Raw genomic sequence first — 17,435 nt, forward strand, 5'->3', positions numbered from 1 at the left:
TTCACTCTTTGGCAATGGTTGGTTAGCTATCAATGAACCAGAGCAGAAGACCAGAACGGAAACCATGACACCCACCCCACCATAAGTTTGGGTTTCCTCCAAAACCATTTCCCCTGTGTATGTGGATGCAATGAGCTGGAGAGAAGATATAAGTAGGCTTCAGGAAGCTCCCTCCACACTCTAGAACCTGAGGTGACCATTCCTGAGCTGCTTGCCTCTACCTTTGGTCAGATCTACCTTCAGTTCCATGGGAGGCTTTGAGGGTCATCTGTACCCGGGGCTGTCTCTCTTCTTCTATGGGCTTTATCATGCACGACTAGTCTCCAGGGCCTTAATATGCAACTACCCTGTCCAGTATCTGCCACGTCATCCCTGGAGCAAAGGAAAATGGGCAAGACTGCAGCAAATATACTATGTTGGACTGGTGAAGATATTAAGTGCCTTCATTTTAGCAGCCCAAGAGCTGCATAACATACATGGACAGTTTGTACTTATCAGCAAGATATATCATCAGAGAAACTTTTTGTACCGCAAACAGTGGCAACATCTCACTCTATATATGACCTTCTTCCTGAGCGGGTGTGTGGATGTGGTGAGCCAGAACTTGCTGCCCCAGAGGTGTGCTGCTCTGGAGCAAGGTGCCCAAGCCCTGGGCATGTGTCTGTTTCTGCCTCTGATGGTGTCTCACATGCAGGACTCAGAAGGTGTGGAGCTGCAGTCTCACATCCTGCTCACTCAGGCCATATTCCTGCTGGTGCTGGTGGTGATCGCAGAGCTGTGGGCTCCCAATAGGCTGCAGCTTTGGGTGATGAAGGCCTTTTTTTATATGATGACAGGCTCTTGGCTGATTCAGATAGGCTTTATGCTGTACAAACCAATTTCTGGCTACAAATGGATGGATGATGACAAAAACAACATTATATTTGTCACCACTTTCTTCTGCTGGCATGTGGCTTTCATTGCCATTTTGATGATCTGGGTCTATGGCTTCTCCTTTTTGTGGTATTGTTACATTTGTTGATGTCTGAACCTGGGTAAACCCAGAATGGTTCCTATCACCTGCACATTCTGGAACACCTGGATGAGAAGTTGTGGGAAGTGGAGAGTGTTAGAGAGGGAGATGACCAAGGCAACAGACTCTGCTGAGATGGACATACCCCTTTCCTTTTCTGGCTTCATCTCAGTCTCATTTGCTGAGCAGTGCGCCGGGACAGGCAAATGAAACACAGGAGGCATGTTACTATGACCTTCACTCTTAGCTCCCCAAGTATTTCACCCACCTCCCCTCCCTCTCCTAAACTCCAGCCAAGGTGTTCTCCTTGCCTTTCTCCTCTCTGTACTCTTCACATCCCTCCCAGGAGAACATGAAAATAAATGTACTAGATCCTGCCTTTGGGTCTTTATAAATATCCTCAGAGAGATAATACTGACCACTAGTTACATTTAGTACATCATAATAATTGACCCATCATAATAACCACCTCCTCACCCTTTCTCTTTCTGGATCTCTTCAATACCTATACTAAATCTAAACTGTTATTTTAATGATAAAGGACTCAGAGAACTATTGTTGAATTCTTTCTTTAGATTATGATTTGTCCAACTAAGAGATCTTTTGTTTTCAGCTTTATTGAGATATACTTAATTTACAAACAATTGCATATATTTAATGTATATATTTTGATGAGTTTGGACATATGTGATACCATGATAACATCACCACACTCCCTGAAGGCAATTTCCTCTGCGGGGTCTAGAAGAACAAAGCAACATCTTGCACATAGTGAGGACACAAAAAGATCCATGTGCTTCTAGAATTGATCTATCAGTCTCCTTGAGTGAAGAATCTGTCAGATTCTTCCACCTGGGTAAATCAGCCTCAGTCAATTTCCAAGTAGTAGATTCACCTAGAACCACTCCTTCCTGTTTCTCATGTGTAGTAAAATTCAATGGATTATTTATTCCACAAAACTTTCTTTTTAATCCTCACAACTATCTTGTCATGTAGGTTTATAGATGATAATCTAAAATTCAAAAGGGTTAAAAAATTACCTTAAGGCTATTTAGTTATGTCACATAATACTATATCTGGGTGTCAAGGGAGGTGGAATTCTGAGTAGTAGAGTTAAATTGTTGGCAACTTGCAAAAGAATGTCTTTATGACATCTGTTATGCTTCTTTCCCTGCTGTCTGCAGGATATGGACAATCTGTTAGGCTTCCCTTACTCTTGATCATGGTTATAATATCCGGGCTTAGGACAGAGCGGGGCTGGGGCAAGGATTCTAGGGGGGTCATCATCCTTCTAGTTTCCCTTTTGCTTCTGGTCCTTCGGAGAACTAGACATACTTGTCTTCCTTTGGTTCTGGCCTTAATCTTCCTTGTTAATTTTCTTGTTTAAAAGCTCAGGTGTAGCAGGGGTGAATTATTGTCTGGTTGTTAAGATTTTCTACTCTGTGGTTTGAGGAGCTTGTGAGCATTCTGAGTTACTGAAAAGGGGGAGGTGCTTCTCATTTCAATGGTGGTCAGCAATGTCTCCGAATGCGGGATGGCATGCGACCAGCAGGCAGCAACTTTCCATGGAAGGCTTTCACCTTGCACCAGTGGGATATCCAACCAGGTAACAATGCTGCTCTCCACTGGAAATGAACAGTGGTCCCTGGGGTGGAAATAAAATATTTCTTAGGCATTAGTTCAGCTTCTGTGCTTCTCCTTGGTCCTGGTGACCAGTGGAGCTCTGCAGTTTTCCCTGTAGGTTCTTCCCTGTTCCTGGTTGTCACCGTTGGGTCCCTTCCCCTTGTTTCTCCCCCACAACCTTGGGTATTTTTCAGGCCTGGCCTAGCCTAGCAGCATCTCCGTCCTGAACCCAAGTTGAACCTCCTCTAGTGTCTTGAGATGGGGAATCTGTTTTTCCTCTACATTCTTCCCTACCGATATGGGAAACCCCTATTTTCTACTTCACTCAGCCCTCCTATTTTTGTATTAAGAGCATATTTTGGATTTTTTTAAACTAAAAATCGACTCTTCTTTTTTTACAATTACAATCAGACCTCATCTTGAGAGAATGTCTGTCACTAGTTGGGGGAAAAGTTATTTACAAGGGTGGAAAAGCAAAACCTAATATTAATATATTAATATTTCAAGATATTATCTCTCTACAAAGATAGAAGTTCGAGAGATACCAAAGCCATCTATTGACAGATCTATCCATTTCTGAGTACTTTTGAGCTCCTGTTAGATACTGATAAACTCATCTCTTGTAGTAAATTAATGCCTCCCAATATTCTCATGTCTCACAATATGTACCTTTGAGATAAAATAATAAAGATTAGCAGGGTCTTACAAAGCCACAAAGAATTATTACTGAGGCCTGATGTAATGGTGGAATGGACAGGCTTGGTGTTTGGATGAAAGGGCCTTTCTGTACTCTTCACATCACAGTCGGTATGAGCACTCTGAAGGTAATCCTAATCATTTTGGAATGTAAAGCCAACTGCAAATAAGTTTGGAAACAACAACAGCAACAACAACAAAACCCAGAGTTGTGGAGAGAAAGGTGTAATATTGACCACTGTCCACCAGAGGCCATCATCTTTACATGAGCCTGGAAAAGGCCCTTGCTCTCCATTTGGTGTTGAAGTATCAATTTAAAAGAAATGAAGGGATGAAGAGGAAGGCAAAAAAATACATAACCAAGTGTCATCCAGGCATCTGGTAAACATAATGAAGGTCTGTTTCTTGTTAAACTTAGATGTGTGGACATGAATAAGCATAGAATTCAATCAATATAGATTATATGTGGATAAGATAAAGGAAACAGGTACATAGATACATAAGGTATATAGGTATATACATGTATAGATATCTACACGTACACATACAGATATATGTGTATTGCAAAAACAAAACCGTGTACAATGCCCTTTGAGCTGAAATGGCTACTCTTTTTTAGCAACTTTATAAAATAATCAAAATGTTCTTGTTTAGCTCATCACATAATAGGTATGCAACAAATATTGGTGAATGAGTAAATAAAGTATCTAGTACAGGTGTAACATAGATGAAATGTTGGTTTAATTCTGATCTGGGTTTTGATGGATAAGTAGGAGTTTGTTAGAGCAGTTCAGGGCAGAAATTCTGAGGTCTTGTATGTTCCTATGCTCAGACACCAAAGCTCAGCAAACAAAAGCTTAGCAGTACAGTTCCAGGGATGGAATTTCATGGCCCAATGATACAGAGAAAACTACTAAGTTCCTGTCCCTTAGGGTGGGTGGCTAAGGAAGAGCCACATAAAATTGTTTTATGAAAAGTTTAATAATTTACTTTTCAATTTGAAGGCAAAAGATTATTAATGGGCTCTTACTAATTGAAGGGGAATATTGTGCCAAAACAACAAAAATAATTGCAATTACTTGTATTGTAATCAACATTCAATATATTAGGCATACACTTAATATACTAATTATTAAATTTTTAAAATTGACATAAAATTATTTATAAATGTAATATTATTTAAAATTGCTATCATTTGTTCATTATATTTCAATGAAATCATGCATTTGATAAATCAAATTTTCCTAAAAAGATACCATTTCCAAATTTTGTTAGTTAAAATTCCTTAGTCATTTCATATTATGAAATTTAAAATTTAAATTTACCCATTCAACCAAAAAAAATAAAATTACTGTTGCCAACTTCTTGAGGCTTCTCTGTCCAAAACTCAGAATTTTTAATACATATTTTAGGCCAAAGAATATAGGATCAAGACTAACCCTTTGTATGATTATATCCATGAGGTTTTTTGTTTTTTGTGTGTGTTTTTTTGTTTGTTTGTTTGGTTGGTTGGTTGGTTGGTTTTGTTTTGTTTTTGCCTTTGGCGAAGACTTCACTAATCACCAGTCCCAAAAGATTGTACTTCTTATAACTCAGTATCTTTCCTTAAAATGAATTGTTAGCTAAATAGGGTATCTTAGTGGAAGACTTTTCCAGTTTTTATTCTCTTTCTGTGTTACTGTAGATAATTGCACCAAGACCTATTATGTACCAATGGCATTTCGAACCCTTTATCTAGGATGAAACTGCACCTCCTTTGACTTTAAAACTTACGTGTATTGCATTGACCACCATTCTGAAGTCTTTGATTGAAATCTATTACATCAGCAAAGATGGCAACCGTTAGGAATAAGATCTAAATTCTACATGCTGTATCTTTTCCTTAGGTAGCTAACAAGGAGTAGCAACGAACACAAAGTTCTGAATCATAAAGCACAGTTTGCTGAGAAGTCTATTGTCTATCAATATTATATCTAAAGCTTTTGTAAGTTAACAGTGGGACAATGACTCTATGTTATTTGCTTTGTCTCTCCCTCACCCTCTTTCAGTGTCCCCATTCCTCAATCACAATTTTTAGGTCTTTATTTTTGTGCAGGACTTCAAGCTTTCCATATTGCCTTCACATCCACTTCTCAGCTGAACTGAACAAACATTATCCAGCACCTACTACTGCTGGGCACTACAGGATGTGGAGTACCACTGCCTCTATACCATTTCCTTTCAGCTGAGTTCATCCAATTCCTAATTATTGTGATTTCTTTTCCTACTGTTAAAATAGGATGCCAGTTTGAGAGAACAGATTGCAAGGGGGCAGCTATTCCAATTTATTGTCATCCAGCTTTCTATTTGTTTAACAACCTTACTTAAGTCCCTTTCCGGATGACTCCATCCTCTCCAACCTTGTGACTTTTGAATCACTAAACTCAGCTTCCAAGGGTTTTGTAAACTAATTAATATTATTTTGACAAGTAATATCTCCTGGACACTCTGTTCACTGAAAACATCAGCCTACAAGAGGCTTGAATTCCCTTTCTCTAAAGGGCTGTCAGCCACTTTTTTATCTTATTAAACAATTCTTCCATTTCTCTGCTCTCTTCTCATAGGAAGTGAATATTCAGATGAAACACCATCACCTCTATAAACCCTAATAATTTCGCCAAAAGTGACAGAGAAGAGAGTCATTCAGTGTCATACTCAAGAGACGGTTAAAAGACTTGAAAAGTTCTAGGTTGGGAAGCATGTCATATCTAAAAACCCTTGTTGTCCCATAAAAGAGAAGAACTTTGGAAGCTGGAAGGAATGTTAATAACGAACCACCAAAAATATATCATATACATTTGAAAAAGTTTTATGCTTTCTTTAGTATATGTAAAGACCAAATATTCTTTTTTTTAAATTTTATTATGTTATGTTAGTCACCATACAATACATCATTAGTTTTTGATGTGGTGATCCACGATCCATTGTTTTTGTATAACACCCAGTGCTCCATGCAGTACGTGCCCTCCTTAATACCCATCACCCAGCAAATACTCTTTTTTAAAGTGATTTTGATTTTTAAAGTGAAGAGATTCATTACATCTTGATGTTTTGTGTTCCAAGATGAGTTAGTAGCCTATCATATGACAATCAATTATCAACTACCTCATTTGTTAATCAATATAATACACACATACACACACACACACACACACACACACATCTTAAGAGAGATCAGGATGAAGCTCTGGATGGTTTACTAATCTCATCTATTCCTTATCATGTTCTTTGGAAAAGAGCTATCACAACCTGGGCAAAAAAAAAAACAAAAAAAACTTTCAGTCTCTTCCTAAAAGAATGCCATATATGACACTGATACATACCCACATTCCTTAACACAGTGTGCTTTCAGACTTATCTTCAGTGAAGCTGTGTGCAGGCATTCTCTACTCCTTATCACTGATCCACCATCTTCCTCACAGCCCAGAGGTTAACTACTAGAGCCATTAACAACTTAATGGAGTGTTGTCACTCCAACAATGGCAAGGACTAAAAGCCAACATCACGGGTTACAGGCTTGAAATGCTTGATCCCTGACCCTTCAAGACCTTCTAGTTGCTGAAAGGGAAGGGAATCAGATATTATCACACAAACTTGTGTGATAATAAGAATCATCTGGGGTACTTGTACATTACCAGGTCCTTCTTCTGATAATTCTGATTTAGAAGGGCAGGGGTGGGGCTCAGGAATCCATATATTTTACAAGTGCCCCAAGATGATTATTATTGTCCAGCAAATACAGGAAATTTTTTAATTAGATAGATTGGAGTTCACATCTCAGCTCTGATACTTAGTGGCTGTGTGCTGGGTCCGATCTACAATGCAATGATTTCCCAAAGCTCTGGGTGTCTCCTTTACCCCAATGTATCTTTACCCTGGAAATGGCAGCACATCCCTTGAGCAAAGATTAGGAAAGAGATTCACAGTAATTTCTTGAGAAAATATTGCAAAAGTTCTTCCTAAAGGGCAAAAATGCTTTCTTTTTACTTAAAACTCCTGTGTCTGACTCAGGACTGAAAATTGAATGAGGGACCCAATATTCCACTGTGATGGCTCATTTTTATATTAATTATAGTGTCCTATTTATGTTAATTCATTCACTTCACAAAATATTTATTGAGTACTTCCATGTGACAGAAACTGCACTAGTTTGGGATGCATCATTAAATTAAACAGCCCAAAATCCCTGTCATCATGGAGCTTATGTTCTGAAGTAGAATCCTAATGGCATACCCACACATTTTTCCAAGGGATCCTCTGATCAATAGCCATCACAAAGAATCTGTGGGTTAGATCATTCTGATACCCACATTGCCATAGCTGCTATTATGATACCCACATATATTTTGTCAGTATATACCCAATATATTTTGGGTACCCAATATATTTTGTCATTGGTGGTAAGCACCACCTCCCATTTAAAGCAAAGCTCATTTTCTTTTTTTTTAAAAGATTTTATTTATCAGAGAGAGAGAGCACAAGCAGGGGAAGCAGAGGCAGAGGGAGAAGCAGGCTCCCCACTGAGTGTGGAGCCCATTGCGGGGCCTGATCCCAGGACTCTGGGATCATGACCTGAGCCGAAGACAGATGCTTAACCAACAGAGACACCCAGGCATCCTTCAAAGCTCATTTTCAAGTAGAGCATCTCCTTTCAGCATTTGTGGCCATTCACAGTGTGCCACTGCTGCTGGCACCCTACCATTGAGCATTGGTTTTCATAGGCACCATCAAAAATAGTCTCTCACTGCCTCTCAGATTTTGAGTCATGCCTCTGAGATGAAAAGTTCTGGGTGGAGTCTAGGGCAGGTGTCGTGTCCTTTCTGCCAGGGCAGAAAGATTCATCCAAATAGGACAAGTGGTCAGAAACTGAGTGACCAATACAAAACAGCAGAAAACCCTACTAAACATACTTTCTCCTGACCCCACTCAGTGTTCAGGACCTTCTTTGGGCTAATTTACAGGTATCCCAGGACAGTGCAAGGAAAGATCCAAATGTGGTAAATCAGACCCAAATCCTGGACTACCCAAAAATGAGTTAACTATCCTTGAAATGAACAAGATCTTAATCTTCAAACCCATTTAAGGCAATAAAAAAATGAGTAACAAAATCTAATTTCCGTATTAAGCTATTCTAAACATTTATCTTACCACAAGTTGTTCTCTGTGAGCAAACTTATGCTCCAACTTGCAACAACTTGCAACAAACATTTTAAACCTTGGTAAACTGGAAATATTCTAGAAAATTCTTCTTTCTCCTTTCTTTTCATTTATGATTGTTCTTCATTTCTAGGACCATTTCTATGTGGATAAAGTGTTCTGCTCTTTTCTTTGAATTGGTCATGATAGTGCATAAGCAGGCCTGGCCTAGTTTACAGTTGAAAAACTTTATACCATCTTGAGAAAAGTTAAAATGGAAGACAAATAAATATAGCTTCTTCCCCATATTGCCTCTTGCTTACTTCTGTCTTTTCTGGCGTGATTGGTCTAGAAGAATGGGGGACTGGTCAGGATTAGAAACTTTGGGGTCAAAATTGGTCACAGAAAATCTCCAGTTGTTGCCTATGCTATGATTTGATGAAAATGTTAAATGGCTTTGTTTCAATATTCTGGTAAATTATTAGATATACGGGATTACTTTTTCTAAGTATCTCCTTTCCATATAGATTTGGAGATACAGTTTACTTCTTTTGTAACATCTGCAGGAAAGAAAGTCTAATTAAACATGGAAAGATACACCCAAGAAGTGTTAGGAGGAATGATACAGAAAAATAGATCATTGTGAGGAAGTCCAAGGGGCTTATTTTTAAGTCCATTCAAATGCATTTTTATGTGAAAAGTAGGTATGATTTACTAGCATATTGAAATAACATGGGCTCTTGCATCAAATGGGCAGACTAAAATCTGTGTTGTACTTACTATCTTTCAGTGAAAGGGAGGTAATAACCTCTATTTTGTGGGGTTAAGAATTGAATGAGAACAAAGTATAAATACCTAGCCTAGGTTCTTCCTCATGGAAGATATTCAACGAATGTTTATTCTATTTCTTTTCAAAGCCAATGGATTATGAAGTAACCCATAGCCAGAGGAGAAACTATCTGGGAAAGAGGAGAGAGTGTGGAAAACACACTTGGATATTTGGTTGAATTTGCCAGCTTATCTGAAAGATAAGTCATTAAACATTCACTGAATACCTGTTAAATTTCTAGAAGGATATTAGATACAAAAGACACATTAGAAATAAATGAATAGATCTTTGCTTCCCTGAAGCATAGAGTCACATTAAAAGAGACAGAACTAAAACTCGGGATCTATATAATTGGAAAACAATTTATAAAGAACCTATCAGTGCACACAAAATAGTATGGACTAAAAGCCTAAGTATAGGAAGAGTCTGGTACCTTCCAGGAGATCCAGGAGATCAGTAACGAAGACATCTTCAGACTGAGGTCTACACCAGAGATAAAGAGGCCACTTCCTGATAGAATCTGGAACCCCTTGGAGGGGATGTCACTGCGCGTTCACAAGGGGTGGAGTTCTGTTGACTGGGGGCTAAAATTCTGCCTCCTAATCAATCACAGTGGCAGGGAAAGCATGGCAACATGAGCAATGCTGGTGAGTATCTAAAAGGGATGTTTCCGAGGGTTTTAGCTCCTCTTCCATAAGGCAAACCTCTCACCTGCCAGGTCTTAAACCACATGTGGCTTTTATGTTTCATGCCCTTTGTTTTCTTTTTCTCTTCTTCTCCTTCCCACCTCCCACCCCCACTTTATGCCACCTGATCTTTAAGAATAGGACAGAGCCCCATTCATAAAACAACAAGGCAACTAAGAAGGAGAAAGAAAAATGCAGATTGGGCTATCATGTGCCATGTCTCCTCCAGGGAGAGGGCTAGCATGAGGTTTGGGGTCAATGATTTCTTTTGTTCCCAAATCAGTATTTTTATTGTATGGTGTGAATGTTGAAGGCCTGCCCAAATTATTAGGAAGTTTCAAGGCAGAACAGGTGATAATGGAAACACAGGAATGAATACATAGTAGGATAGGGAAAGGGAAGATGTGGAAAGCCTTGTTGCTATACCCCATTAAGACTATCTTATTAATGGCAAATTCTGTCACAGTGAAGCCCCTTGTCACCAACAGTGTGTATAGCTATGGAACACAATCAATTGGGAAATTTCTGCAAACCCTACTTTCCTGCATTCAGATTGTCTCAATAATCTTATTAAAAAAATCCCTGCCAGGCTCTATGAATGACAAACCAACAATTGAACAAAAGCTCAAAAGATTGAAGAACTCTTGAAAGAACAATTTGTTCAACTTTTATAGAATTCAGATATTATGTAAGCAATTTTAGTGTCTAGGGAAAGAAAGGTGAAAAGACAAAGTTCCTCATCTCAGAGAGCTCAGTCTATTGAGGAAGACAGATGATACATCAATGGAAGAAAACAGTGACTTGTTCATTGTAATTATGGGAGATGTAAATAATGGTGCAGGGGAGTAGTGATTGATTTTACCATCGTGGTAGATTCTACCGTGCTTGGTTCACCAAGAAGATCATATGTAAACCAGTTCTTGAGAGATGACTAGTGATGTGCTAAGGAGATGGGTTGAGAAGACATTTTAAGTGATGGGAATGCAGGAACAAAGATATGGAGGTTGGAAGTGAGAGTGTATAGCATGTGCAGGAAAGAGCAATATCTTGGCTGGCAAACAGGAGGAAGCATGGTATGGTGCGGTAGGAGGTGGTGTTGGCACACAACCCAAAAGTCAGATCTGGTGAAGCTTTAGATTCTGTAGGACAGTGAATAGTCTTTGAAGGGCTTTAACAATAACAGCATTAGAAGACTATGGTGGCCGTGTGTGGAAAGTGCTTGGAAAGGAAAAATAGGGAGACCATTAGGTGAGAGATGATAGGACCTGAAAAAAGACAGTGACTTAATGGATGGAGATGAGAGGATAGAGTCCAGAGATATGTAGGAGGAGAGACCACATAACATGGTCCTCCATTGCATATGGGAGTGTTTGAGAGGAAGAGAAACAGAACAAGGGGGTAATCAAAGATGATTTTCAGGATTCTGATTTAGACGATTGGAAGAGTGGTGGTTCTAGTGATTGAGACTGGGAATATAGGAAAAAGATTAGGTTAGGAAGCAAAATGATCAGATCAGCTTTGAAAATGTTGAGATAGAAGTGCTGGTAGACATGAGAGATGATGGACTCTGAAAAACAAACTGAGGGTTCTAGAGGGGAGGGGGGTGGGGGGATGGGTTAGCCTGGTGATGGGTATTAAAGAGGGCATGTACTGCATGGAGCACTGGGTGTTATACACAAACAATGAATCATGGAACACTACATCAAAAACTAATGATGTAATGTATGGTGATTAACATAATAAAATAAAATTTTTAAAAAAGGCAAAAAAAAAAAAAAAAAGTGCTGGTAGATGTCCATGGAGAGATGTCCCATAGCTCATTTGATATTTAGAACTAGAGCCAAGGAAAAGTCTGGACTCAAAACATATGTTTTGGAATCATTCATGTGGAATATATGAAAGAGATCGGGGAATGCTTCTAAAAAGAAGAGCAGAGGCATCTGTGTAGCAAAGGGCAAAAACTGACATCAGCTCTGTTACAATAGTGTTTAATTGTCTGGGTTCCTATTTCTATTATACAAAGACAATAACTACCATCATCATGAAAAATGATGAGGGGACTGTTCAGTTTTCTTATATTATCATAACTACACTCTAACAATTGTGAGTGGCACTTACTATTCTCACCAGACATTTAACTAGACTGAGAGATAGGACTAATATAGTATTTATGTTGCTCATTTTACAAGTCTTTCATTATAAACTTTGGGTCTGGTAGAAAAATGCTGGGCATTGATAAAACAACTGGATTATTCACTAGTTGAATATTGTGCATTAAAGAGCATAGAGAGTGAGTTAGAGCAAACTTTGGGGGGGGCACCTAGTCCACCTGTGGTCTCTATGCTTGGCTTCGTGACATTCAACATTCATCTCCTCAGATTAAATTCTGCTACACAATGATCAGCCCTGAAAAGAGTAATAAATACTTTGCATGACCAAATCAGTATTCAAAAAAGTTCTTGTTGGGCCCAAATCAACACGTGGAAATTCAAATGGAATAAATGTAAATTCCTGCCCTTGGTTTCTGAAAAGTGACTGCATAAATAAAGGATAGTGGAGTTAATAGTATAATGTGAGAGTACCCAAAGCTAATCCTATTTTGGGCCACACTAATAGAACATATAAATGGGCAAAGTTGTTTATGCTCTTCCCTGGGAAGCATGCAGAGTATTTGAGTTGTGGGTGCCACTCTAGCCAGAGAGGGAGGACCCAGGTAGAAAGGAGGCCATGTGAGGAATGGCTGAAGAATGGCTTAGTGACTGACTAGCCAGAGGGGTTGGAGGTGGACAGAAGGTTGAGATGTTTTTATAAATATGGGAGCATCGACCCACTTAAGAGGACTTAGATGAATTCTGTTGAGCTTCAGAAGGCAGAATTTCTACAAATGGAAAGAAGATAAAAGAAGGCACTTTATAGTAGGAAAATCTTCCTAACAATTTCATTTCTTCATAAATGGAATGGTAGCCCTGTAAGTCTGTGAGGTCCCCACAGCTAGGAGTGTTTAAGCAGAGTGATATTGCAGAGTGGTATTGCAGAGGGAAAAATCAAGATAGATGACCCTAAAGGTCATCAAATGCTGAGATTTGGCCATGTGAAATAATCCATCCTATTGCTTCATTTTCTCATCCTGAATGCAACCCTAGTTCATGGGGTGTTTTGGTTTTTTTTTTCTCCCTATATAGAGATAATCGGTTCTACAAATCTTATAATTCTGCTAGAGGATGAAATCTTTGCTGATTTTTTCAACACATTTCTTTCTCTTCCGGTAAGTATTCCCAGAATTAAATTCAAATGTTTCATCAACAGTCAAATAGTGAATCTCACAGAGCTGAGTACATTAAAAAAAATAAATAAATAAACTGCTACTAACTCAAAACTATTTAAATTTGAGCAAATAAATAGGAACCTGAATCTCCTTTAAAATCTCTAGGAGCTTCGCGTTACAGATAAATCCCAAATCCTCAGCTTCCTTGATTGCCCTTGCCTGTCCGGTTATTTCCCATCACACCCTCTGCTGCTACTCAGATCTGCAGTGACAGCAACTGTACCCTCATCGAGTACACCTGGCATTCTTTCACCTCTGCACCCCTTCTTGGCTGTGTTGTTAGTTTTTATAATTCCACCTACCAAAGTCTTTTCTTTTTTTTAAGATTTTATTCATTTGAGAGAGAGAGGGAGAGCATGAGTGGGGGAGGGGCAGAGGGAGAAGAACAAGTAGACTTCCCTCTGGGTAGGGAGCCCCATGCTGGGCTTGATCCCAGGATCATGACCTGAGCTGAAGGCAGACGCTTAACTGACTGAGCCACCAGGCACCCCTCCACCTACCAAAGTCTTAACCATTTTTCAAATCTCTACTTAAATCCTGTTTTTGAGAAATTCCTATCTTCTCCTAACCAGAATTGATTTCTCCCTGCCTCTGTGCCCCTTGGCACTTTCCAACCCTCTTGTGTTATATGGGTGTTGTCTCTCCCACTTAATTGTGAGAATGTGAATTCCTGCAGGAGAAGGACCTTGGATTATTTATTTTGCTCTATTCTTCTTACCAACTGTTTGGCACCTAGCACTTTTTGAGCTGTTGCCTGAAACCAAACATGTATTTTCTTAACCTGTGCAACTAAAATCTCAAACATCAAAATATTCTTAGATCCAAACCTAGACTGATTCCATATCTTTTTTGGTTTAAGTTTCTGGTTATATCTTAAGGTTGGTGCCTTATAATTTGTGACTCAGTGTGTCCTTTTCCATGGAAAACTACCTATTAAAAGGTGAAATTCATACAATTGGGGGAAGAACACTTTATACTACCTCACAAACATTTATTGGGTAGTTACTTTGTGCGAGCCAGTGGGCTTGGTACTGGGGATGCAGATATTAATGATGCCATCCCTGTTCTCAAAGAATTCCCAGTCTAATGAGAGAAAGTAGTATTTAAGGTGAGTGCAAAAAGGTTTCTGGGTGACATGATAGGAGTGTTTAGAAGGCAGCAAGAGTATAAGTGCATCAGAGCTGGAGAGGCCACTCCTACCTCATAGGTCAGGAAAGGCTTCAATGAATAGGTGATACAAGCCAAGTTTTTAAAGAAGACAACATATTTGACAATTGACTGGGGAAGAAAATGAGAAAAATATGGATAAAGAGGTAGGAGGAAAAGACGGAGGTGGGGGAGGGTTTGAGTATTAAGAAGCAGAAGCCTTACAAACAGAATAGAGTAAGTAAAGGCACCAGGGAAAATAATCCTATGGCACCTGGGGAGAAACTCTAAGCAACTAAGGCAGGCTGAAGAAAAAGTTGTGAGAGGCAGACATAGCAAGAGACAAAACTGCATAGATAGACTCTGAGAGCATCATCCTGAAGGTACTAGACAGCCATCGAAGGGCTTCAAGTAAAGAAGTAACATGATCAGACTTTCATTTGGGGAAATTATTTCTGCAGAAGTCTGACCATAGGTTGGGCTGTCAGGTGGATCATGGTGGAGACAGGGAGACCAGTTAGGAGATTATTTCAGTGATGGGGGCCTAAAGGCAAGAGAATGAAGAGAATGGAACAAATAAGAGAGATTTTTTTTTTTTTTTTTACAAAGAAAAATATTGGATTTGTCACTGTTTGAATGTTGGTGAGAGGTGGTAACGAGGGGAGGAGTCAGGTGCCTGGGTGGAAGGTGGTATCACTGTCTTAATGAAAGGTTACAGAAGTAATCTTGAGGCATTTTCGTTAGTTAATTCATCAACACAATTTATGTAGTCTACAATAATGTTCTAGAAATGGTGAGAATGAGGTGGGAAGTAGAATCCCAGCCAAGAATGTGAGAAAGTTTTGGCCATTTAGGCAGCTGTGGTCTATTTAGAGAGATAGTATTAGTTCACGCTGAATACCACTGTCAACTTATAAATTTTGACCATTTAATTTCTATAATCACCCTGTGAGATGGACACCATTCCCTTCTTACAGATGGATCTCAGAAATTAAATGACTTGACTAAGAACACATGGCAAGTCTGGGGAAGTTCTGGGATCTGACCAGGTTCTGAGGCTCTATACCTGGCATGTATATACCTGGCATCAGCCTAATGCCCTCTGTGGTACAAATGTCACATGGTGAAACTGCTTCCATGCACTACTCCCACATAATCTCATGACTACATAGCCCTACCATACATCTCATAAAGACAACTTCACATGCTGGGCAGGGCGTGTCATGTCAAACCCCGAGTGCTGAGCAGAGAGTGATCACTAAGGACTGAGCCTCCTTCACAGGTTGATATTTGTAAACAATCAGTACCATTGCCTTCCTTTTATATCTCATAGTCAAGGACAAAGGGGAGAAAAGGAGAGGGCCTCAGACTGACAAAATATGCGGCTGATAGTCTTGGGGAAATGGTCAGGCTGACATAATGTGCTAAAAGTGCAGCCAGGACTTGGGGCTTCAGCCCTTCTAGTTTATCACAAATGATTGGGGATACTTTGAGACATGTTGGTGCCTATGTTGAGACTGCTAAGCTTAGATATCTGTAAACACAGAAGCCCTTGCCCATTAGTCTCAAAGCTGGTTGCCTGGGTCACAGTCCCTTCTCCAGGACAGTAACATAGAACTATCTATCAATTTTGGACACTCTTAATGACCCCACTAAGTAATTTGTACCCCTAATCCTCATCCTTAGGCCCCTCTACTTTCTCCAGTTCAAGAGTTTAGGCCAATCCAAAACTGTTTCTCTTCATAAAAAGGCTTCAAGTCTTTGCTCTAACTCTCTAAATCCATGCAGAAATGAATAATGCAGGGAGCCTGGGTGGCTCATCGGTTGAGTGTCCGACTCTTGTTTTTGTCTCAGGTCATGATCTCAGGGTCCTGGGATCGAGCCCTGCATCAGGCTCTGCACTCACTGGGGAGTCCACTTGAGGATTCTGTTTCTCACTCTACCCCTTCCCCTGCTCGTTTTTTCTCTCTCTTTCTCTCTCAAATAAATAAATCTTAAAAAAATGAAATTAATAATTCAATGCAAAAGTAAATACCTTTTAATATCATGGGCTTTGGCCTTTATACACAGTCAAGATAACTCCCAGGTTGGGACAGGGCAGACCCAAAAGATTGATGAATCTTGCAGTTTAGTCTACTTTGGGTGTTTTTCTGCAAGGCAAGTTTATTTAGGGGAATGAATTTAAGAGTTAATGTCCCTTAAAATAGGAAATCAATGGAACCCCCTTCCCTTGTGGCTACCATTGGAGTGTAACATATTTGTGAAGAGAAGCTCTACCTCTTTGGCTATTTCTTAGCTTTCTTTTGCAGGTCTTTGGTCAGACACCATTTTATACTGTTGACAATTCACAGTGGAGCTTGTGGCCAGAAATACCTTATGACTTGGTAAGATTCTTGAATGGCAGAGCATTTGGGATGGGGAGAGAGGGAGCTAAATTTGAAGTGTGGATTGAGAGATGGAGAGATAAAAGGAAGAGGAAGCCCAGAGGGTGACTCTGGAAGAAACTCTAAAGCAGGTAAGCAGGACCTTACAAACAGCATCAAGCCAAGTAGACATTTCTCCTTTTTGTGTTTTTACCACTTGGGCGACAATTGCTGGTAAATTATCTCCTCTATAATCTAGTCTATGGTCAGCAAATGATATCCATCTTTCATGTCCACTGTGATAATTGGGTAGCAAATGTTTGGAACACCATTTAGAACTCTCGAGCCGTACCTAATCAAGAAAAAGTCTGAGAATTGATTGTCAATGCCTGCCATGGGTGCAGGATAGGAAGTGGCAGCCCATTGGCCACATTGGCCACAGTGATTATTTGCATTATAAATTATAGCTAAGGTAAGGTGCCACTCTGCAATTCCTAATGCCCACCCTACGATTCTCCTTCAGAAACATGTCTTTCTCCCAATCTTCTTATCTCTTTATATGTTTTCCTTTTCCTTTATA

The 17,435-nt window shown here is 39.5% G+C and overlaps 2 protein-coding genes across 5 annotated transcripts in view; both read left to right on the forward strand.

The window, feature by feature from the left end:
- The first annotated feature begins 223 nt into the window (after positions 1-223).
- LOC113932048 (transmembrane epididymal protein 1-like) lies at positions 224-1,389 on the forward strand. The gene has a single exon (XM_027610438.1). It carries the CDS (start codon positions 248-250, stop codon positions 1,019-1,021), a length of 774 nt encoding a protein of 257 aa, XP_027466239.1. The 5' UTR covers positions 224-247; the 3' UTR covers positions 1,022-1,389.
- An 8,530-nt stretch (positions 1,390-9,919) lies between these two features.
- The window catches only part of RGSL1 (regulator of G protein signaling like 1), a 103,449-nt gene continuing 95,933 nt past the window's right edge, over positions 9,920-17,435 (forward strand). For 2 of the 4 annotated variants that reach the window (XM_027610430.2, XM_027610429.2), the window contains exons 1-3: positions 9,920-9,982; positions 13,204-13,286; positions 16,802-16,876. In XM_027610430.2, coding sequence (XP_027466231.1) covers positions 9,970-9,982; positions 13,204-13,286; positions 16,802-16,876 — 171 coding nt within the window. In that variant the 5' untranslated portion in view covers positions 9,920-9,969. Of the gene's footprint in view, positions 9,983-13,203; positions 13,287-16,801; positions 16,877-17,435 lie in introns of those variants that run through there. The other 2 variants (XM_027610432.2, XM_027610431.2) reach the window with 2 other exon arrangements.

Source organism: Zalophus californianus, chromosome 10 (genome assembly GCF_009762305.2).
Source record: "Zalophus californianus isolate mZalCal1 chromosome 10, mZalCal1.pri.v2, whole genome shotgun sequence".
NCBI lineage: Eukaryota > Metazoa > Chordata > Mammalia > Carnivora > Otariidae > Zalophus > Zalophus californianus.